The sequence below is a fragment of the Puntigrus tetrazona genome, chromosome 6 (assembly GCF_018831695.1).
Source record: "Puntigrus tetrazona isolate hp1 chromosome 6, ASM1883169v1, whole genome shotgun sequence".
Taxonomy (NCBI): domain Eukaryota; kingdom Metazoa; phylum Chordata; class Actinopteri; order Cypriniformes; family Cyprinidae; genus Puntigrus; species Puntigrus tetrazona.
In genome coordinates, this window is record NC_056704.1 from 13,719,762 (window position 1) to 13,743,904 (window position 24,143).

The 24,143-nt window shown below is 37.1% G+C and overlaps 2 protein-coding genes across 9 annotated transcripts in view; one reads left to right on the forward strand and one right to left on the reverse strand.

The window, feature by feature from the left end:
* Positions 1 to 2,673, forward strand: part of usp13 (ubiquitin specific peptidase 13) — a 24,643-nt gene extending 21,970 nt beyond the window's left edge. For all 4 annotated transcript variants that reach the window (XM_043241818.1, XM_043241819.1, XM_043241821.1 and 1 more), the window contains exon 21: positions 334 to 2,673. In XM_043241818.1, the coding sequence (XP_043097753.1) occupies positions 334 to 430 (97 nt within the window). In that variant the 3' untranslated portion in view covers positions 431 to 2,673. The remainder of the gene's footprint in view (positions 1 to 333) is intronic.
* pex5la (peroxisomal biogenesis factor 5-like a) overlaps positions 2,548 to 24,143 on the reverse strand; it is a 63,595-nt gene continuing 41,999 nt past the window's right edge. For 2 of the 5 annotated variants that reach the window (XM_043241826.1, XM_043241823.1), the window contains 12 exons: positions 22,079 to 22,273; positions 21,680 to 21,800; positions 21,481 to 21,574; positions 21,227 to 21,256; positions 18,617 to 18,712; positions 12,368 to 12,484; positions 12,083 to 12,226; positions 11,079 to 11,149; positions 8,736 to 8,942; positions 7,608 to 7,773; positions 6,847 to 7,004; positions 2,548 to 6,063 (listed from right to left, as the gene is read on the reverse strand). In XM_043241826.1, the coding sequence (XP_043097761.1) occupies positions 5,862 to 6,063; positions 6,847 to 7,004; positions 7,608 to 7,773; positions 8,736 to 8,942; positions 11,079 to 11,149; positions 12,083 to 12,226; positions 12,368 to 12,484; positions 18,617 to 18,712; positions 21,227 to 21,256; positions 21,481 to 21,574; positions 21,680 to 21,800; positions 22,079 to 22,273 (1,601 nt within the window). In that variant the 3' untranslated portion in view covers positions 2,548 to 5,861. The remainder of the gene's footprint in view (positions 6,064 to 6,846; positions 7,005 to 7,607; positions 7,774 to 8,735; positions 8,943 to 11,078; positions 11,150 to 12,082; positions 12,227 to 12,367; positions 12,485 to 18,616; positions 18,713 to 21,226; positions 21,257 to 21,480; positions 21,575 to 21,679; positions 21,801 to 22,078; positions 22,274 to 24,143) is intronic. The other 3 variants (XM_043241824.1, XM_043241825.1, XM_043241827.1) reach the window with 3 other exon arrangements.

The window sequence follows — 24,143 nt, forward strand, 5'->3', positions numbered from 1 at the left end:
TTCGTAAATAAAAAAGTAGAAATATTTAGAATTACAAAATTAAATTGCACAAATTAATTACATTTTAAAATTTTAAATGTAACATACAAATTATACATTTTATTATTAGACAAATATATGATCATTTATTTGTACACTTTTATAAATTTATAAATGTTAATCATAAAAATAGAATTATTACAAAAAAGATTTTGACATTTTAGAATTGCATTTGTTATTATTTTTATATGAAAATGTTATTATTAAGGGGAAAAATGTAATGAATAACTATAATATGTTTAAATATAGTATGTATATGTAACTCAAACTCAGATGTCTTTTTTACTTCCCTAGATGGCTGATTTACAACGACCACAAAGTATGTTTGTCAGAGAGGCCCCCTAAAGACTTGGGCTACATGTACTTTTACCGGCGCCTGTCAAGCTGCTAGATCTGGACCTTCATAACATTATGCACAGCCGTTAGGCCAGAGAGGTGTGTGGGGCACCACTGACACTGCTGGAAACTAGGGAAGCATTTACATCTGTGAGACCGAGAGAGGACCTCTCAGTCCCTGCCAAGACCCGCACAGACGCTCAGCAGGGAAACCAACGTGTGGCATCCGAGTTTTGTTTATTTGTTTGTCTCGTGTCCGCTTTAAAGGTACAGTGGGGTGCGTGCAATTTTAGGTATGCAGATTATTTTCCTAATATATTCTCAAATGATTTGTTATATTTCTGTTTGAATAGTTTAAGCTCCCGTGCCAGTATTTTCCAGATGTACTTCTTTTGAAAATATAATGTTGTGCCTGCATTTACAAATGCTTATACTGCCATCTCAGCAGAATGTACTCGCTGCAGTTCATTTGGTATCCTTTGGGTTTTATCTCAAAAATCTATCAGAATGGATTTCAAATACAGATCATGTTAATTGGAGTTTGTGGGGGCTGCAGTCAATACAAAACATAATGTGATTGTTTCATTTTTTTAATCACGCCCATACAAGAAAAAAAGTGTTAGAAGGCATGTTTATTGAAGTATTGGACTACGCTTTCTGTTATTTCTGATATTTATTCTAGCATTCAGACTGATCCATGTATGTGGCACCATCAAATTGTTCTTTATCCCAAAAAGGGATAGGAAAATTTCATGAAAATTGATGTCCAAAATGTTGTTTCATTGCATCATTTGATCACCAAGGGAACAGTCTGAAGGGAATGGGTGCCATCAGAATGAAAAAAAAAAACATTGCAATAATCCAAAAGTAATCCACACAACTCCAGTACATCGATTAACATTTTGGGAAATGAAAAGATGCATGTTTGTAAGAAACACACACTTTGCCAAATGTTAACTGTTGGGCTCTAGATATTCTGACGGCACCCATTCACTGCAGAGGATCCATTGTTTAGAAAGTGATGCAATGCTAAATTTCTCCAAATCCGTTTCAACGAAAAAACTAATTCATCTACATTGTAGATAGCCTGAGGATAAGTACATTTTCATTTTTTAGTGTACTTTTCCTTTAATGAAGGTTTATTCTACCCAGCAGCACATTTGTTCACTTTCCAAACCTTTAGGCAGAAGTGAGCTTGTACTTTAATGATTTTTGTTTAAATTTAAGAACACTGAGCCTCATTTATCGGCATGCCTTGAAGAATATTTCATTTGTACAATATCATCGCATTCAACTTTATGATAGCTTTCAGTCAGTCTGTGATAGCTGAGCAGAAAATGCAGCAATATCACATATTCATGCAATGTTCAAGTGCTTTACTTTGATCATATCTGAAGCCGTTTAAAGACCGGGGTGCATTTGAAATCGTTCCGTTTCACTGACTTCCAGTCTCAAAGAATGTAAAACTATTTTTATCCCGTACCTAAGCAATATGTGATGACATACTGCATATAAAGCTGAATTACATGCAGTGTCATACATGAACTATCTCAGATACATGTACGTATTGGTGCTCAGTGTTACCAAATCTCAAGCTTTCAAAAGCTTTACAGCATATCTGACAAACTTGGCTCCGCCTACATCACCATTTACCAATTTCAAACCTTTTTCATTTATTTGCTGAAAATGGGCTGAATTAAAACGTAAAATGTATTGTTTTATGACATAATCTCACTCAGGCTGAGGTGGGGCCTGTTCATCTCGATTTATTTCAACTACACGGTTGTAGATTGTACGCTGTCATGTTTATTTCCGTTGTGCGCTACCTTTTATGTTGGGAGTTCAGCGTCTTTGTTCCTTCACCTCGTGTTGTGCATGTGTCTTATCCATCCGAGGTTCTCTCGCTCTTTCTCTCCTTCTCTTTCTTACTTTGAATGAATATTCATACCCATTTCCTTCTGCTTCTGTCTCTTATATTGATGCTTTCTTTTAGGGTGTGAAAGTGGATGCTTTTACCCCACCTTTTTCAAACATGCCTTGATTTATTTTTTTCAGTATGTGCACTAAAAACCAGAGGTTAGTCAGTTGACATTTTGCAATATATTATTGATCTTTACCGGGTTCTGTTTTTCATGGAACTGAAGGTCAAGTGGTATGTTTTTATTGTTTATCTATCTTTTTTTTTTTTTTTTTGCAAAAAAGTGTGCCAATTCTGTAGTTACTTTACAAACTTGCCCACTTGTTTGTTATAATTTTTTTTTTTTTAATGGATTTTCTGATCCATACATTGTTTAGAAACACAAACATGGCAAATGTGGGAATCCTCATTCGAAACCTGTTCAAACATACTTGTGACTCATAATGTTTGGATTGTTCAATAAAATCCACAATTGTTGCTCGGTGCCATTTTCGTGTTTGGTGATGCCAGATCGTAAACGGGAGATTTCAACCGTGGAACCATTTGTTTTTTGAGCCCCTAAAAAAATAATGCGCTCGTGGCAACAGAAACACTTAGGCAAACTCTATTCCAATATTTTATTTTAAAAGATAACTTTTGTATACGCATCTATCTTTTAAATATTGGGCCAGAGTTAATAAAGCCATGGCAAACATTCAGAAAGTTTGCATGTACAAATTCAGAAACGCAGCTCTGAATGATGCATAACATATATTTGAGTCTCTAACTCTAAAGGCTTTAGTAAATCTGGCTATTGCAATAGTAATATAAGTGACTATAAAGGTGGTCTTGTTGAGATTACTCACTGCATTGCAAAAACTGCTTGTTTGTAGATATTTTACAGTTAATATGCTATATTCTTCAGATCTATATATATATATATTTGAAATGCAAAATATTGTGATTACAGTGATATATAAGTCATAGAAATGAAGGGTATTGATTAAAATAGGCATGTCAAGGTCATGCATATAAATAAATCTACAGCATTCAAAAATAAGTATATTCAGCATGCGATCATACATCAGGAGTACTTCTGGAGCATGAGTTCATCTAGACAATCACACCTGAGATTGTACAAAGTTCTAGAAAAGGGGAGGTTTGGCCTCAGGCGTGAGAGAATCTACAGTATCTATTGTAACATTCAGCTACAAAGCACGAGCCTGTTCTAACTGTATCGATGAGCATATACAGAACTTTCCAAATAGATTCGGATACAGAATAATAAAACAAATACATAGAGCAGTAATTAAATAAATATAGTAACGGTTAATAAATTGATAACACTTTATAATGGGTGCTTGAATGGCTTTGCATGCTTTTTCATTGATACAAGTTTTGAAATAAATTCTTGCACTAGGTGGAAATAATAAAAATATATGACACTACGAATAAAAGCTCAGCTGGATTAGGGAGGCTTTTTGAATAAGAATCAGTGCTATGTCTAAATTAATCCAGACACATTAGAAAATGGCTTTTTGTTAACACACTCAGAATTTTCCAACAGTCACCTCCTCAGTAAAAGGTCGAAAAAAAGTGATAGTTCACCCCAGTGTTGCCATGCCTGCAGGTTGATGCAACCCCAATAATGTGGTATTTAGCCCCTGGGGTGTGACTTTCATTAGGGGAACCCTGTCAAAAACGTGTATTTTACACCACCGCTACATGATTTTTACTGGGAATCCCCTGAAAAGTGATAGTTTTGAGTAGCAATCAAATGGTTCAACTCTGTAAGCAAATGGTTGATGGAAGCCAATGGCTTATGTAGTATGGGAAAAAAATACTGTGGAAGTCAATGGCTACCGGCAGCTGTTTGGTTACAAACATTCTTTAAAATATCGAAGAATGAACAAAAGATTGTGTTCAACAGAACAAAGAAGCTCAGACAGGTTTGGGACAACATTAGGGTGAGGAAATTTTAGGAGAACTGTCAATTTTTTTAACCATCTTAATGTGCATGCGTGACTGAGCTGATGTGTTTCAGCTCACTGAGATGAATCCGAGAGACCACATAAAAAGTTCTCACGCTATTCCTCTGGCACAATATTTTTTTTTAGCAAAATATCCCACGACTTACTGGTGTGTGCAGGTCTCACTCAGTTACTATTCCATGTATGGTGTCACAACTGTCCTTGTGATTTGATTCCCTAGTACATCTTTGTCATCTTTGCAGAAAGTAACATTTATCTTTAAAGTGCAGGTTAATAGTACATAGTTGGTATATGTTGGTATTACTAATATAGCTACAATGTGTCACATGACTAAAAATGCTTCAAATATCATTTCTGAATGAACATTTCACATGGCCATTTGAAAATGTCTTGTTCCACAAATTTATGTCATGTTCAAATGTATCGACTGTCAACAGAATCTTCTAAAAATTATTTCACAGTACAAAAACAGCACATCAGTGGGGACAGAAGGCCAAACATGTTGAAAAAAATATGTATTTTCAGATGTATCTGGATTAATGTAGACATAGCCTTAAAATGCCATTTTTATCAGATCTTCTACCTACCAGTTTAAAACACAAGTGACAAAGCAAATACAGCTTTGTGGTGCTTTATACGTTTCTTCTGATTCCGGCAGCATAAAGAAATCTATAGGTTTTGCATAGCATTTTAAAAGGTGGGACTTTTCTTGAAGCGCATAAGCGACGTGAAGCGCTTGCGTGTTCACACTGATGAGCAAAATAAAACATCATGCAAGCTGGAGATGAACCATAACAAGCAATATGAGAAACAACATTAGGGTATAAAACTGTGAAGCTCACAAAATAGTTTGGCTTATATTTTGGGCAGTTTCTTGTTTTCCTGTCGATCCCAGTCTGGCAAAAGGGGCAGTATATCTAATTCCCTGCATCAAATTTTGTGAAATAATCAGCGTAACATTTCAAAGATGTGGTATGTTTCACAAAAAGACCTTGATGGAACATAGACTTCTGCATCAAGAGGTCAAAGTATGGCAAGGAATGGCTTTTTATCTGATATCATACCGATAACATCTCAATTATTTATTTGACATGCAAGATAAGTAAGGCTTTTTAATCTGGTCTGCAAGCTCCAGGAAATAAAGGGGGTGATGCAGCAGAGATCAGGTGAGGAGTGTCCAGGGTTGAACTAAGTGCCACCAAAATCTATAATAACCCCACCATCTCAACTAAAGAGTGCAATCGAACCAATACAGGAAGTCTACGCAGTACAGTACATGTCTAATCAAGTCATTCATGTGAAACCAATGCACATTTATAGTCTATGTTCCTCTCATCAGTTGTGGTTTCCTCCGGTTCCCACTGTTACATTGCAGGTCTAGCTGATATTTTCTCTAAGGCATACTTGTACAATCTTCACCCGGCATTGTGCTCTTTAGGGTAATCGTAAACCGATGTGCAAATCTAGTAAAATAGTATCGTTCAGCACTCAGTTCTCAGGAATGTAAAGGTGCTCTGCGAAAACAAAGGTTGCTTTTCTGACAAAGTTCTTCTCATAAAGGACTTTGGATATTTGCCATGGTTAAAGGGTATCCACTCTCACATATCCAGGTTAAAAGCTCTCATGAGTAAGTCCAGGTCTCCTATGTTAGCAGCTTGAAAGAGCTCCGGCTGATCCATCATGGATAGGGCTATCCGCAGGGCAGCCCAGATGTTTCCAGACATGACCTGGTGCGAAAGCTGCCGACTCCTGCTCTTTCTCTGCAGGCCAAGAGCCGTAAGGAAATTACTGGCTGCCTCCCTGCGATAAATAAATAATGGAATAAATTAAAAAGGGTGTCTCTACAAATATGGGCAGTTTTGGCCCTGTGGACATAGAGAAAATATTTTCCGACCACATTTTTTACTGGTTTATTTACTTTGTCCTTAACAATCTACAACAGTGAAATATGAACACTACATAAAAACCTTTTTTAAATTAGGTGTTGTTAATGAGATGAAAACTTCCACCAGCTTTTTTTTTTTTTTTATTATACATTGTTTAATAGCATTCTGTGGTGAAAAATAACGTTGAACATATACATATATATCTATCTATCTATCTATCTATCTATCTATCTATCTATCTATCTATCTATCTATCTATCTATCTATCTATCTATCTATCATAAGGCTTGTTCAAAACTATAACTTTAAAACCTCAGGCTCATTGACTATTTTGGTAATTAAATCATAATCAATAATACTTTTATAATGGACTTTCTTATTTCAAATATTAAAAAGCTGAGTGTGGGCCAAGAGTAAAATAATAAAATATGCATAAATGCATTCGAAAAGCAGCTCAAATAAATTTTGAAGGCATTTAATGTGACCCTCATAACAAACAAACAAAAAAACTAAAAAAACAACCCCTGGGACGCAAAAGTACCAGCAAATAAAAAAACACCCATAAATCAAGGAATAAATGTTTCCTCATTATGCTGCATTTATTCCAATAGAACCTCAGGATCAAAGTATTTAAACAAAAAGTTGGGGGATGTATTTTCCATAATTTTCAGGTCAAGCCCAACTCTCTGTCACAAACCTGTGAGCTCCCATGTTAATGCAGCTGATGCCGAGGTTGTAACGCGAGCGGATGAAGCCGGGCTGCAGCTCCAGGGCTCTGGTATAGGCCTCCACAGCCTCCTCGCTGCGATCTCCATTAGCCAGCGTCGCCCCCAGCCGATTCCACAGCAGGTAGTCCTGTACACACCAACGGCAAAAAGAATCCCCTCCGGCTCAGTGTCACGGATCAAAATAATTATCGCTCTGCGCATCAAAGATTATGCCGTTACATGCGACTGATTTTTAATACCATTAAGATATGATCTGCTCTCTTTCTTTTAGGGATAAAATATGACCTTTAAGTACAGTGACACAGCATAAAACAGAGGTCTCAAGAAGTTGCCTAGCTCCTAATGTCACAAGGCGCCTGCTATCAGAGTTTCGCTTCCACATTGCCATTATCTTTCATCGTATTCACGCTCTGAGCCCCCCAGCAGGCAAGCAGACATTACCAAGTCAAGCAGATGGGGAGGATTTTCGATTGAGTGTAAATGCAGTCTACACAGGGGGACAGAATTTGGCTTAGCAAGCATCAATCGACGACAAGGTGACCCACAGGGTTCTGGAGTCAGCGCTCATGAATGGTAAAGCTCCCCTCAAGTTTCAAATGAACTGTTTCAAAGATTTCGGAGACACTTTGTAAGCCCCGGTGACTTTTTCTCCCTCTCTCCTTCTGCCCTCTGCCTTTAAGGAGCGTTTCTGTATGATTTAGCCCCAGTTTGTCACCGAGGAGGGACTTACCTCCGGCCGCACAGACAGCGCTGCGTTGAAGGCTTCAACTGCTTTGTTGAACTCGGAGCTGAGGTTATACAGCACTCCCAACCCTGTCTGCAGGTCTGGGTCGATCGTGTCCGAGTTGTGCTGAGCAGCTTCCAGGAACAGCTCCTTCACCTCGGGCAGCAGGGGGCTGGAGATAAAGAGAGAGAGAGAGCAGAGACTCAGAGGCATTGTCCTTCAGGGACGTCCCTACCAGCAACATCATCAAAATGTGTCATTTAATAGCTAAGAAAAAGGGAAAGGGGCTCTCTAGAGAGAGGTTTAAGTTGTTGGTAGCAAAAAATATTCCATTTAGGAGGGATTAAAGTGCTATATGCAGGAGAAAGTAGGGATTTTTGCAACACAAGGAGAGCAGTTGTAAACCTGTCACTTTAGCAGGGTGACCAGACGTGCCACTTCCTGGGGACTCGTTCTGCACAGGATTTCTAAATTGGCTGAAATAACCAGGTGTTGAAACCACGAGAGCGATTCGAAAGCATGGAGCCGTCTGCTCTGCTCTTTACAGCTCTCGTGCTACTTTGATGTCGTACAACGATTGATTGGTCCAGCACAAAGAACCAACACTTGAAATAATGTGCAGAATGTGTCCTTGGGAAGTGGCACGTAACTAAAAAATTAAGCTGAGAAACCCGTTACCATCATCCTCTTGATGTGACAGTAAAGGTCTTTATGTACAATTCTAAAAGTTTGATAGTAAAAAAAGTTTCTTTGATTGATGTTCTAGAATAAAGTAATTATCTATCTATCTATCTATCTATCTATCTATCTATCTATCTATCTATCTATCTATCTATCTATCTATCTATCTATCTATCTATCTATCTATCTATCTATCTATCTATCTATCTATCTATCTGACACATGTTTGAATACGTGGGGGACTGACATATACATCCACAAAAAAAAATGATAAAAATACTTTTTTGGGTTAAATGCAACCTCAAAAATGGTCCAAAATTGTTAGCATAATTTGTTTTCAAGCTACTTGTTTGTTCATATTTTGGTTTTACAGTAATGAAATGTATACATATGAAATTTTAGGGGGGCTGCTCTATACACTGCACTGGATTTATTTGTAATATCATACCATACCATCCCATGGCGGAAGGGTAGGAGGGTCTCCTTGAACCAGGTGAGGCCTGCAGGTGTGTGCGGCTCTTCAGAAGTTGCTTATATTTGGGGTTGTGCCTTATCCAGCTCAGCAGCGCCTCACACGCTTCCTGCCTCATGCCCGTGTTGGTCAGGCTCACTGCCAGGGCCATGAGGGCCTGGAGGTTGTTGGGGTGGAGCTCCAGACACCTGCACACACACACAACAGGGAAGCATCTAAAGAACCGCTGCTTTTGATGGACACTAATTAGCTGTCTGCCATTATAATGAGAGGCAGATGCTTCCTGATTAGTGCTGGTTTTAATTCATGGGTGAATACTTGTGTCATCTTGTGTGACTGCATGGAGACCATCTAAACATGTTTCATAAAACCAAAATAAATCATTTGCTCAGTTTATGATGGAAGTCGAGTTCCCTGTTTTACAAGCTTGAGAAAAAACATTGCATGGCTGACATCTGGATATTGTTTGGTACCACACACTGGCTATACGGGTGCTTCAAAGAATAAAGATAGAAATGTAAATAAATGTAGCTAAATAAAACCCTTTTACTAGTTTTCTTTATGACAGGCAGTAAAACATTTATCCTGTTGTCCATTAGAACAAAAGCAGTGCACACTGTTAATGATTTATCTGCTACATCCATCAGAAATTCATTCTAATCTGATCTAATTAGATTTAGGTAAAAGTATAGTCACCCCCTCCCTACCAACCCTCCAGCAAAAAAAAAAGATACCGGCTTTGTCCCAATTTATATCCTGACACTATGTAATAAAATATCACTTCAATACTTCTGGGTGAGTTTTATGGAAAATCTGAATTTTTGGAGATCTGCAGGTCAAAAGGAAGTAATTAGACCATTTATGATCAAATCAACCTTAGGTTAATGTATTTAAACAAACTTCAGTTTGTTTAAAAGGATTTAAAAAGTAAATTTAACAAAACTTCACAGCAACCTTACTAACTATTAATAAGCAGCAAATGTATTGAGGGAAAAGACATATTTAAAAGTGAATAAGTGTCCCCTATTCTAAATAACATTTTCAACTGCGAGGATATTATTAGAATAATATATTAAATAAATGATTAATATCGGATCATTTCAATGCTTATTGGGCATAATTTTACATTTACATTCCTTCTCACAGATAAGGTCAGAAAATACATTTATAGTTTTGCGTCCTAAATTTGATGTGGAATAGTTTTATTGAAATCCAAATAAAATATAAAATAATAAATATAAAATAATATTTCTTCTCTACTAGGTCTTATCTTGCATTCTATTTAGAACTACAGCAACTGTGTGGTCCAACCACACATGATGCACCATTTTAAAATGATCTTGAATTACATTGGATAATATCATAGAGGCAGACATTATAAAAGCACTCTATTCAAAAGTGTTACGAATACATGGTACCAAAACAGAGCTTTGAGTGTCATTGGTGATTAACACACATAGATTGGAGTTTTCACCCCGGTCGCTCAGAGGAACATTGTATGAGATTATGGCTGGCTGTTCTATCCAAAATGAATGTAATCTCCCAAAGGCCTGTGTGCTTATGAAATGCAGTTTTAATTGGATCACCGGGTTATTACAGTAGCTCTTTATCTCAAGCTGAAGAGGGCACAGCAGAGAGCTTTGTCTCAATTGGTGTCACAGATAACCACATGGAGGTGTCCGACTCAAGGCCTTCTTCAGGTTGAAGGGTCTGTTTATATTGCTTATACCATTTCTGTCCTGAATGGGGAGTAAAGGATAATTTTTTGATTTGCAATAGACAAATCATCATGACTGTTGCTTACTCTATCCATAATATCGATTTCTCCAGTGAAAAAGTCATGAAAGTTAATCAGGAGAGAAATATGATAAAACATGGTTTATAAGCAAAACTGTTCTAAACCAATATGTTAGTGGATTTGAATGTGACAAGACAACAGGGGGTGGACTTGGAAGAATCACTATTATGTGAAGATTTAAGTTAATACAACTTAATGTGTAGTTTGTCACAAATACATTTTTTCACTTTACAAGACATTAACTGAAGTACAAGAGTTGTGTGGATTACTTGGACTCTGATTCTGATGGCACCCATTCACTGCAGAGGATCCATTGGTGAACAAGTGACTGACTTGACATTGATGGTACAATTTTTTTACCATACATCCAGTACTACTAAGGCAGTCCATTCTAATTCTGCTTTGGCTTTTTTTGCCATAAACACTCACAAATAACATCTTAAGTGTGATGACTCAAACTTCATGAGCCAATCAGTTCTGTGTAAACCGTCATTTGCATATGATTCATGCAGGGATACTTCCTTACCTCTGGAGGGAGACAATTGCTGCCTGCTCATTCTCGTTCTCTGCTTGCGTGGTTCCCAGCACCAGCCAAGCCTGAAAAGAAAACAGGTATTGAACAATGAGCGTTGGGGTTATCACCTTGACTCCGGCGAGGAGCTTCTATTGTGGACGAGCTACAGTGCTAAACTGGGGGAAATGATTCATTTTCAAAGACCTGTGGTTCAGACATTGTTCACACAATGTTAGTTAGGAACTGAATGGATTTGTGTTGCCATTTCCTGAAGATGATGAATCACTGGACATACTAATATGTTGCTTGTTTAGATGTAGATTTAAATATCATTAATTATGTGATTGAATATTTAAGCTACGATTCGACAATGAATAATTTGTGGGCTTAAGGCAAATTATTAGAAGATAAGCTTGTTAACTTTGTGTAGGAGGATGCATTTCAAAACCCTTGTGACAAGGCCACAGTTTGTAAATACAATGAAAAATGAGCCTTATTAACAGAATAACTTAAAATGGTTGGCTGAATCTGCGCTCTTAACTTACAATGTACAATATAGTGTGCTTATGAAATGCCACTCGCTTTGTAATATTATCTGTTAACGTTCAGCTTTTTTGGAGACACAATCATTTAGAGGTGGGGTAATTCCAGGAGAAGACGGATAATCCTCTTTGGGATGTAACTGAACTGTTACATCATTAAATCGTCTGTAAAAAAGGGAACCCTACTCAGTTACAGGACTGTTAATGGTTTGCCATCAGTCACTGTCAAGTACAATGTGTAATACAGAGCTCTGACTGAAAATTAGTGAGAACATGGAACCCCCTGCCTTGGCTAATCATGCCATGATCTGTAAAATGTTCAGTGTGGGCAAAAATGTACCTACTGTTTATCACTGTATGTAGGAAAGGTATGACGGTAGTTTGATTGGCAGAACATGGTTTCAAACTGTGCAGACGTTGATTTGATGAAAGTACCTGGCTGAATGTTGTTGTTTTATAAGCCCACTCACTCACCTCTGAATCCTGAGGGTCCTGCAGCACAGCTGCTTCCAGAAGAAGCACAGCGTTAGGCAGGTCTCCATCTCTGGACTTGCGTAATCCCTCCTCAAATGCATTTGGCCAGTCTTTGAAGGGGTTATCTGTGTGGAAGTAGTATCCCTGAGGAAGAAATAATGGACGTAGTGTAAAATTTGTGAAGATTTTGTCCAGTGGTAAATTTAAATAATAAAATAAATAGCGAATGTTTCGAATATTGAATAATAATAATAATTATTATTATTACAATTGTTTCTCCTTTACCTTTTCATAAGGAGACACATTAGAGGGAATCTGCGGTCGCTCATTCTCTGTTAGCCAGTTCCTGCGAGCGAGCTCTTCCCACTCTGCCTGCATCTTATCCCAGAACTCTGTGTCTGACTGAAAGGGATTTGATAAATGAGACAGAAAAATAATTGCTTATCAAAAAACTAACATTATCTTGCACCACCACCAGTCCTAAGTTTATTCAACATGACAAATATGCAGTCATGGTTACTAAAGTTCTGTCATCTTATAATGCTAAATTGTAAAAAGAAAATGCTATAAAAAATTACTATAACAATTTATTTGCCATGGTGTAATATATTGAATTTCATAGGTGTCTCACATTGTCCCACAGAAACATAAAAATAGTGTAGTTTAGTGTACAATGTTTTAATAATAATAATAATTTATTCTATGTAGTGTCCAATTCACTCATTTAACATATTTAATATTGGGGACATCCAAGTTACTTTCCCTGAAAATTAGTTACTTTTATGTATACACTCAGTTAGTATTTGTGAGAAGTAGCTAGTAGTTAAAGTAGCTTATAGTTTTGTTGATTTTGTCCCTTTTTTAAAGTGTCCAAAAGAGCACTTCATGGCGAAAATGTGTTTTCTGCCTCCACAACATCAAGCTCTGGGTAAATCTTAGTCTTTAGTCAAGTCTCTGCAGGTGTGCCACTCTTATGAATGCCTCAAATCTGTATCAACATGCCTCTGAACTCTCTGTGCTCTGCAATCTGAATAATGAATCACTGTGCATGAATATTGATGGCAAGAGGAGACTTACACAGCCACGCAAGCAATCATTCAGCTCTCAGCCTTCTAGGACATTTGGAAATCTCATTTAAGGGTTTGATTAATCCAAAAAAATTACTTGCTCATAGCATTAGTCAGCGAACTGAGTGAACCGAAACACTTTTGATTTGATGCAGACAGACAAAATGCTTTACAATTATTTAGAAATGTTATTTTGAAGCACTAATTGTCTTTACTTGAAAGCCTGTTGCTCAAAACCTCACACGTCAGTGTCATGTGTTCGAAAATCAGAAATGGCAGGAGCATTTGTTGAAGTCACCTACCAATCGATACAGGTCACGAGTCCCAGTATCCCTTCATTACGGCTCATATTCACTTGAAAAGCACTGCCATAAGAGAGCTATCTGCTTTTCAAAAGCCTTTGTGGTAGGATTCCCTCAGAGATTGTATTTATGATGAGGGGTTTCAAAGAATGTTGTGCGACTGAAAGTTGATGAGATGTTATTTTGTTCAATGACACATCTTTTGTTGAAGAGATAAATGGCCCTCCGTGTTTTATGACGGGCAACAGCTTCACTAAGTGGCCAATTACTGTAATTGGATGACCCACCCCCTCTTTCCCCCCCAACCGCTCAGCACAGAGAGAGTCCAACTAGGCAAAGGTCAAAGTTGAAAACTCATTATCTCTCATCCAGGGAAAGACTACTTGACTGAACTTTTTAATACCCAGAACATTTGCGCTAAGGAGGTACTTCACAGCACACATCTTCACTGAACATCAAAGATATATATATTTTCTAAATCCAATATGTTTTTCGCAGTTGTTCTGTATTCTCTAAATTATAGAGCCCTCTTTTGTTAACTTTAGCAACATTACATTTGTTTAAAAAAGACATATGCTCACTCTCAAGTCGTAGAACGCAAAAGATGAATTTTTCAAGAATATCCAAGTCACTTTTTTCAGCATATTGAAAATAAATGAGGACTAGGGCTATCAAACTCCAAAATGACAACAGTGCACCATTAAAACAAAAAGCTATTACTATTTAAAATGTTTTTGGTTGTTTGTTATTGAAATGAAGCTGAAATAAATAGTAAATATTAAATAAACAATTTAGATAAAGTAATAAATACATTTATAGGGGCCATATGGTGATGCTAAAAATAATATTTTGTGCTGTATATTTGGTTTAAAATAAAACAACACAATTTTCCACTGTTCATTATTGTTGTTTCTCTCTGCCCCGCCTTTCTGAATCAATTATTGATTTTTATGATTTGTACTCATCTTTCTGAAAAGCGTAGTTCGCTCTGATTGGCTAGCTATCCAGTGCACTGTGATTGGCTAAATAAGGTGTGACAGAAACGTTACGTCCTTACCATATTTGGAAACACACAGCGTATCCATGACATGCCGGCAACAACAAAACTACAGCTAAAATAAAACTTACACCTTCTTTCTATGTGTAGGCCCTAACTTTTATAAAAAATATAAAGTTCAAAGCGTTCTCGTTTGTCTAATCTGCCAAAACAACAGGTTTGTGGATTGTGCCATTTTATAACGTAATAGTGTGGCTAAACACTGCCTTCATAGAAGATCAGCTACTGCTTCTAAATCACTACCTGCTTAGCCACGCCCATTAATTCTTCACCGCTGCCTGTTTAGCCCTGCCCATCGATTCTACATCAATTCCTGTGTAGCCCCGCCCACCAATTTGTTTAAGTAGGCAAATAACAAAAAACGGCAAATGCAATTCTACACAGAAACACTTCATGAAACTTTTAACATAGTGGCTATGTTTATGCAACCGGTCCTAGTTCTTGACCAATCTTGAAAGAATTTTTAAAAGATTCAGTCACTATTCAATGTGACTGAGTGAATTCTCTTTTTGTGTTTCACAGAGGAAAAAAAATGTTGTGGAGTTACGGAGCGAACAATTCCAACTTTGGTCACTTATTTTGTGCAAAGCACCTGGTCTATTTCTAAAAATACCTGCTTCATTGAAATATATGTTGCAAACACTGAAAAAGATCCATGAAAAATAACAAGTGTTGTGTTATGACAAGCCCTGAAGCTGTTACTGTCTAAGGGGCTCAGAAAAAAAAAAGCATTCCTAAACACCCCTGACATTAAGTGTCATTCAAGACCGGCATCTTTCCTTTTACCTCGACTGCATTGTTCGTCCCTTGAGAGATTGTGAGATACAGCTCTATAAGCGTAATAAAGGCTGAATGTTGTAGGAAGCTCAGCAGGCCATGGCAGGGGCCTTAACGGGACTGACTGAGGGCTCCAAAGGGCTCAGTGCTCAGTCTTCCTCGTTTTCAAAAAGAGACACACGATCAAGGCCATGCTGTTTCGACGGGGTGAGAAAGTCTTTTCTAATTGGTCTTTGTTTCTGAAATAGAATGACCTTCGGTTCACAAGTCAGAGACCTTTATATCTATTTGGATGGTACACAAAAGCCTAGTAGCTAAACTCTATTGGGACGTGCTTTATCCTTGAAAAATTAATTTGTATTTTTGTGTTATTTTCCAGTGCAAAAATGTACATTTAGAAGCAAAACTACATAAGATATTGCTTTTTTAGAACATAATATATATTTAATATCTTTAATTAAGTTTCTTTTTTAAAATAAACTTATTTCTTTTTCTCTACATACGTCTAATAGGTTGCGAATTAGTGCTTATCAAATAGCTTGATTCGAAAAATATAATTTTAAACATTCATACAGAACAGTATATAAAAAGAAAGTTGACTGTTTAATAGAGAAGCAAGTGAATATATTCATCTCATAATTACTAACTAAAAGAGACCAAGGGTCAGCTCATAATTAGAATAATAAAAACCCCTAAGACATACGTGACAAACAATTAATAAGCTTGAGCGTGACAGTCATACATACAAGTCTGCATAGGTTTCTACTAATCTTTTAAACAAAAACTTCAGACAGTTTAGAATCTATCACATTTAGTCAATAAATCTGATGTAGATCACGTGTAAATCAATGCAATTCATATTTACGAATTAATATGCATCATATTTACTTAACTAAATCATTTTCACAAAACAGAAAGGATCGGCTAATTTCATTACTGTACTGCTCCTTTAGTAGTTTTTCTCCCAAAAGCATGAACTTTCTTTCCGGGAGTTTGATTTGTTGAGCATAAAAAAAAGAAAAAGAAAAAAAAAAAACCTGAAAATTGACAAGCTGTCAAGTCCTGCTGTTAAAACCGATCCCTGTCATTTTGCATCATCTAAACATTTCCTACATGTTAGGAGATGGAAAGAATCAGAAGATGGATTTTTAATATGTGTTACAATAAATCTAAAGCCTACGGTTAATCATATATTAATTCTTAACACTGTAAAACAAATTCTCTTATTGGTTTGAAGTGAGACGTCTTAAATCATTATGAAATATGCTGTTATTTACAGCATAACTAATACATTTAACACACCTTTGTGTTATATTTGTCCCTGACCAGCACAGAGTCACCCAAAAGCCTGCGTTCACCTCTCGCTGTCTGCCTGTTTCTAAATAGAGCAGCATAATTTCAGATGTATTCTGTTTCCTGCATCCCAGCATCCTCCCCTAAGACTGCGGGGCGGAAAATGTATTTTCCATCTATCCTGCATCTTTATTCACTGCTCGGTAAGCAGCCCAGCCCGACGATTCCCCATTTCAATTCATTTTAGGCTCCAAGGTATTACTTCATTCGGGACATCAACAAATGAAAATGATTGGAAACTGGCCTCACTGGCCCAGAAAGTAGCTTTCTGGATAATTCAAGACTCCGTTCAGCTTATAATCATATTAAATATATGCAGTTACTTATAGGGGGCCTGGAGGCAGAAGGGCAGCTCTCAGCGTGCAGGCCAATGTTCCCGTAATGATCGAAACTCAAGGATGGTGCAATCGATCAACCCTCCATTTGTTTCCATTGCAGCCTTGAGAATCCCTACTTACTGTACACAAAGTCCCGCCCCTCTACAGCTGTAATGGCCGCTGTTTTCAGAGTTGCAAATAGGCAGTATAACCAGTGATTTTGTTCACAGTACAAATTCTGCATTGAGTGGTTCATCGTACTGTAAGCACTGCTCTCACTTTTAGATGTGCCCTTCCTCTTTCTCCTCCATTATTCATCTGTTCTTACAGATCCCCCATGTTTTTGCCCTTAGCACTCTACCTCTGTAACACATGTAATACAATAGCTAGCATCTTACAAGTGCAACAGCAGACTCCCATCAGAACAACATAAACTATTAAGCAGTGAGACCTCTTAACACAGTACCAAGTACATTGTAATGAATGTTAGTATGTTGTGCATTTAATACTGAAAATTAAAAGTAATAATAATAAATAAAATAAATGCATTTTCAAATACTGTTATGTAAGCAAAATGCTAAAAACAATTTTTAGGTGTTGAGAAAAATTGGTTTTGGTTGAATGAAAGATGTTTTTTCCCCCCCCTGAGTGACAGGCCTTAGAGGAATTTCTTCCAATGCATCACCGGCTGTGATCAGTGAAGCACAGGAACTGATGTTGGATAGCAGGGTCTCTAGCTGAATTAGCCCATATCTAGTTTCTGTAAGCACAATACCCCTTCTGCTCTGCCACCTGATGCTGCACGACTGGCCTATTTTCTTCTCTCACTGAGCAATGGAAAGTTATTATATGGTTCAACTTATTCCATGAGCAACGGTGATGACATTATAATCAATCAATTATTGAGGGTGGCTAATTAGCATCACATTGTACTCGTGACAGCAGGCAGTTTCCAACTCGTCCAGCGCTACAAAGGAGAGGCCTTATTAAAATATGAACTTTAACAAAGGGCGCACCTAAATAAGTTTCTTCAAGTAATTTTTTTAAACTATAAGATATTTTTTTCCATGGGTATAGTTCACCCACAATAAAAAATGTCATCATTTACTCTCCCTCATGTTGTTCCAAACAATTATATGAGCTTCTTTCTTTTGTGGAACACAGAAGAAGACATATTGAGTAATGTTGGTAACCAAACCGTTTTGGTAACCATTGACTTTAATTGTCAGTAAAAATAGCATCTTAGCCAAACGTGCTATTTACAATAAGTGCAAAATAGTTAATAAATGCTTTTCTGATTTGATTTGAAATTTGACAAGCAAGACAAAATTTCTATTCGAAAGGATGCATCATGAAATCTGCTATTTAAATATAAATTAAACTAATATGTCATGTATACTAAAGCAAAAACATCTGAGTAATGATCAACCTGGTCTCATAAAAATATATACCTCTGTGCACTTTTTTGTGCAACACTGTCTTTACAGCGGCTGTTCAGAATTGAAATATTTGTGTACTGTTACTAAAAGTTAATGAGCTACCTTGTTTGAAATATGCCAAAAATGCTTTTTGTGCAAATACACTGCTTATTAATGGCCGTTAACTACGCCCATTACGTTTTTGGTGCTTACGGGTATTTTTAAAGGAGACTTTAGGCTTACCTCCACTGCTGCCTTAGCCCTCTCAAACTCTTCCTCCAGAGACTGGTTTCTGGACAGGAGTGTGCTACCCCACCTTTGGTCTTTGCTCAAACGGCCCTGTCAGACACACGCACACAAAGCAGGAGTCAGAGAAAACGTGCTCAGCCATCTCTCAGTCACTCTGACAGGAGAAAAGGCCCTGCCCTTGCCAACCCCTGATGCCAGAGGCAAGGAGAAATGCCAGCATTAGCAGCACAGGGTCTTCTCGTTTTCTTTCCTTCTCTCTCTCTCTTTCTCACTTTCTCTCTTTTTTGAGGTCCTGCTGTCCACACCTAATGTTCTCACAGTCGAAACGGCTCAGGACTGGCTTGTCATGCACAGCGCGCTGCCCTCACACGTTTTTCTCAGTATGCAAATCTGAAAATAGCATGGCAGGAGACCTTTGCTCAGCGTGAATCGTCAAATATGCACCAGTTTTAACACCGTACACCTGAAGACATGCTTCACATGCGGCAAAGCCATTCATTTTGACTGCACTGCTGTGTGTGTAAACAACACAGCCACAGAAAACAAGCTTACTGCAAAATAAAACACAACAGTAAGATCTCAAGGGTTTTATTTTTTTTCAGAGCCGTAAAGGCGTCGCCTGGATGGGTTTCAAATTTAGAGGGTGACATATGGGCATAACAAACAATATGGGCCTTTTGTTTACATTTGCTGATGGCTAAAGATGCCATTAACTACCACACTATTTTTTGTTAAAGAACAGATCGTCCAAAAATGTACATTTGCTAAAAATGTACTCACACTCCAGCCATCCAAGATGAAGCAAGTGAAACAAGTGAAAAACCCAAAAAGTAAAAAAATAGGTAAATGGATTTTAATAGTGCAACTCTCTTTCTGACGGCAGCCATTCACTGCAGAGTGAGCAAGTGATGCAATGCTAAATTTCTACAAATATGTTTAGGTGAAGAAACAAACATCTGCATCCTGGATGGCCTAAGGGTGAGTAAATTCTCAGAAAGTCTTCATTTTTGGATGACCTATTCCTTCAACTAGGTAGGGCTGTCAAATGATTAAAATGCTTTATCAAACTATAACATGATATGCCAATTAATTCATTGTGTTTAATATTTTAGTATATTTTAAATTGTTTTAGTATATCTTCAACGGTAGAAAAAAATCTTTTTGCAAAATTGATGTACTGGTAAGGGGGTGTAATTAATTGTGCTAATTATTAATTTCATTTATTTTTAAAAATCACACCAAATGAAAATAGCTGTTACATTTTCAGTGATAATAATGTTATGTTTTTGGTGCTCCTTAAACTCTAAAGTTGCTTGTCATTTTAATGAATAATGTAATCATAGAGTTACCCTTTAAAATTCACCCTCTGTATTTAGCTTTCTATCTTGTTCTTGGGTCATTCTAAATGTCAAGTGCTGAGCTATCAATGGAAAACTTCCATTTCCCCAATTCAATTCTGAGCATAACAAAGCCTTCCAGGCAGACTGAATCAAAGGAATAGGATGAAGTATTTGCCACCTGCCTCATTGGATATTAATCAATTACCAAGGTTACCAAGTTAAACGGATTTCATACAGGAGGCTATAATGGAGGCCTCAAAAAGGACAATTGGTCTTGCTTCATTGTGCTGGTGCAGCTCTGTATAATTACATTTAATGTGCCCTGTCAGACCCCGTGTCAGTGCAACAATTACCTTTAACATTACACATTCCATTTCCACTGCCACTCATGGCCCGAAGACAATTTGAGCTTGATGTTTTCAGAACCATGCAGTTCACATAATACTGATTGCTCCATCATGACTAGTCTTAACAAATGTAAGACAAATAAATATGTTCTTCATATTTTTAAACATAAGGGTCAAAATAAGAGTTTAAAGAAACATTAATAATCAGTTTTGAAGTTTTAAAATAAAGTTTGGGGTCAGTAAGATTAATTAATTTATTATTTTTTTTAATTTTTATTTAATTCAGCAAGGATAGAGGCAGGAGTAATATCTGATATATATATATATCAGTTATAAAATGTGATAAAAAAAAATGAATAAATGAATAAAATTTATCAATATAATTATTTGACTGTATTTTTGATCAAATAAATGTAGCTGGAGTGAATAACATTTTAAAAATCCTACCAACTCCAAACGTCTAAACAGTAGGGTACTGATACATTTTTAAGGGAGTCACAAAACATCACATTTTACAACCTGACTATGAACGTGATTAGCAAATCACAAGGCACCATATATCTAGTGTAATTTCATTTATGCTTTTCCAATTGCAAACATGAGCAATTATACAACCTCCAGTGTTCATATTGACTAGTAGCTGGTCAATAGCTAATTGAATAATTATCTAATCATGATAGATAGCAATACAACAGACCTGCATGCTTCACTGAGGGGAGAAGCGTGTAACATTTGTACCCTGTAGCACCACAAGAAATTTTTTAATCTTTGCAAACAGTGACCTTCTTTAGATGCCATGTAGTTTTGCCAAAATGATTTGGTCTTTTTTGTATTGAATTTGGTAGTGATGCTGTTGCCATGGTGCAAATGCATAGACCATTCAGCGATTCATACAAAGAGTGCACAGAAAGGCTTACATGTCTTCCACTAACATATTGCCTGTTGAGCTGAAAATAAAGAATTCTAGATGTTAGCACAGAATGTTCCACAATGTACTGAGCGGCTGTAAAACAAACCATTCACAGGTTCAAGAGTATGGCCTTACAGTAATATGATAACACTACAACGAGTGGGACATGTGGGAAATAACACGTGAAAGTCACTGACACATGTGCACAGATGATCATGACTCATAAAAACAGTGATAAGTGTTGCTCGGTGTCGCACTTACTTGAGTTACTGGCACGGCTTCCGCCTCTACTTTATTATTGACCTCCAGGGAGTTCCTAGGGGCACTGTCTAGCTGAGTCTTGCAATCCATAGACCTGAGGTTGTATCATAAGAAATTGATGTGAAAAAAAGGTATTCATATCTTTTAGATATCCAAAAATGTGTGTTTTCTTATTCAATTTTTTAGAGCAGCGACTTACCAGACAAATTCGCCAGAATTTTTTGATGAACGCCTTCTCTCGAGTTTCCACTTTCTGCTACCATTTCGCTCCGGGTGTGGGTTGAGTTCTTCCCATTTGTCCAAAGAAGATGGAACTGCTACTGTAAACAAAATGAGGCCATGTTGTTTGACAGAGATATATTATCATACTGTAACCCAAGTAAAACACAAGTTCAAGAATTTGCAGTATGCACATATTAAAGGGGGACACGACCATATGCAAACCTGTAACATTCTTTTTACTGAAAAAGTACTTCCTGTCACAGAACTTGTTCTGTTAATGTAACGAAAAGCACAGTTTCCTTTGTGTGAACAACTGATATGCAAGAGCGCTTCTTAGCATAACAACCTTTCACCTTGGCTGTCTGACACTTAATACCTGAGTCCAATGAAATCTTTTCAGGTGTGCGGGAACAGGGTATACTCTGTTCAATATCCACTTGGATCAGCTCTGTTTCATCGGGCTTCTTCCTGTATGGTGTGCCCTTAGAAGAAAGAGGGCTCTTCCTGTCTTTGCTGTGTCTTCTCTCACCAGGCTCACTCAGATCCAGCAGGTCCAGAGAGGAGGAGAGTACTGGACAAAGTAAGCAAAAAGAAAATAAATATCATCTACTTTTATTTGTCGTCCTTCTCCAGAAGTGTGGGATGTATCCCCTGGCAATCCCAAGTTTTGAGTAAGTTACATTAGTAAACTACTAGAGCAAAAAAATCTCAAATTGAGCGAAGGTTGGCAGCCCATTTCACCAGAGAGGAACAGAGAGGGTGAAGATTCTGTAAATCAATATTATTTGCCTCATTTTCAAGGAACTTCCATGTGATGTTTGTTCACTGTAATAGTTAATTACGCTGATTACTGATTGTGCTCCTCAAGTGTTAATTAGGATAATTATCTGAACGTGCTCCTCCTGAACTTTGTTAATAAAACATCATTAGATGCTCAAAGGGAGAGTTCACCCAGAAATGAAAATTATTTCATTAATTACTCACCCTCATGTCGTTCCAAACCTGTATGACCTTTGTCCATCTTTGGAACACGGATTAAGATATTTTTGATGAAATTGTGAGAACAAACATTTGCTTACAGGTCTCTTCTTGGTTAATATCCTAATATCCTCGCCAACATTTTTCTTTACAAGTCCTCGTTTTGTACTTTGAATTCGAGACTGGTGTTTTGTTTTGCGCTCTCCTTTGCACTTCCATGTTCACCACTTCTCACTGGAGGTTACAGAATGTGCGTTCAACAGCTAGCGGAAGTTAGACATTACTGTTTATAATATTTTAAATATGAATATTTTTCTTACAAAGCTGCACTGATTCACTTTAGTAGGCCTTTATTGTAACCCTGGAGTCTTCTGAGGCTCTTTTTTTTACTATGGATAGTACTTTATTGGACCGTTGGAAAAAAAACACCCACTCACTGCCATTATAAATCTTGAAAGAGACAATTTTCAGTATACCTCTGTTTGGATTCATCTGAAAAAAAAAAAAATCATACACCTTGGATGCTAATTTTTATTTTTTGGTGAACTAAACCTTTCATTTTATGAAGCTACAAGAATACTTTTTCTTCATGTTCTTATGTAGAACCTGGATGTGCTGTGCTTTGTTTGCAAGCAGAGGAATGCACATGCAAGTGTAGTGGTACTCTTATAAATGCACATTGAAGACTGCCGTAAAAGAGAAGAAATACTTAATAAAGTCATTATTGGACTACTTTGAAATCCTTACTACATTTCTGGGCCTTGAACGCTGTAGTTGTGTTGCAGTCTATGCTTTCAGTGAATAGGTTATGGTTGTCAGGAAAGTAAAAAACAAAGAAAAACGTTTTGACCAATTCAAATGTCGTCAATAGCTTGATTTTCGTAATTTAGTATGACTACATTTACATCAGGATCAAACTGTACCAGAGTTTGCGTGAATCATACTCAGACCTTGTGTACGGTTCACAGGCGTACACCTGAGTTCACAAAACAATGCTAAAAGAAGTGAACTCTGACATTAAACAAACCTGGGTGTGCACCAACAATACCAGTGTGAAACCATCCTATCCATCTTTTGTGTCTTCAACGGATTAAAAACATTAACATTTGGGAGCTACTGTCATGAACTGATGTGAGAAAGCAAGTTTTTGCTTAGTTTTGAATTAGCACATCAGCCAGAGTTTAAAGGAAAGAAAAAAACACAAATCCTACCTTACTTATTGCTCTAGGCATTTATCTACCTGCATGGTCACAGCAATAAAAGACAGCAGGCAGTTCCGACAGCTCAGGGGCCGATGTCAAATAATCTTTGATGTTGCATGTTCCTTTCCAAGAGAACAAAGAGCGTTTGATATAGTGTGTGTGTGTGTATATATATATATATATACACTTGATCAAGAACACTACAGAACACTATGTTCTTCTGCAGAGGATGACGGTTTGAGAAGAATGTGTTCATTCAAT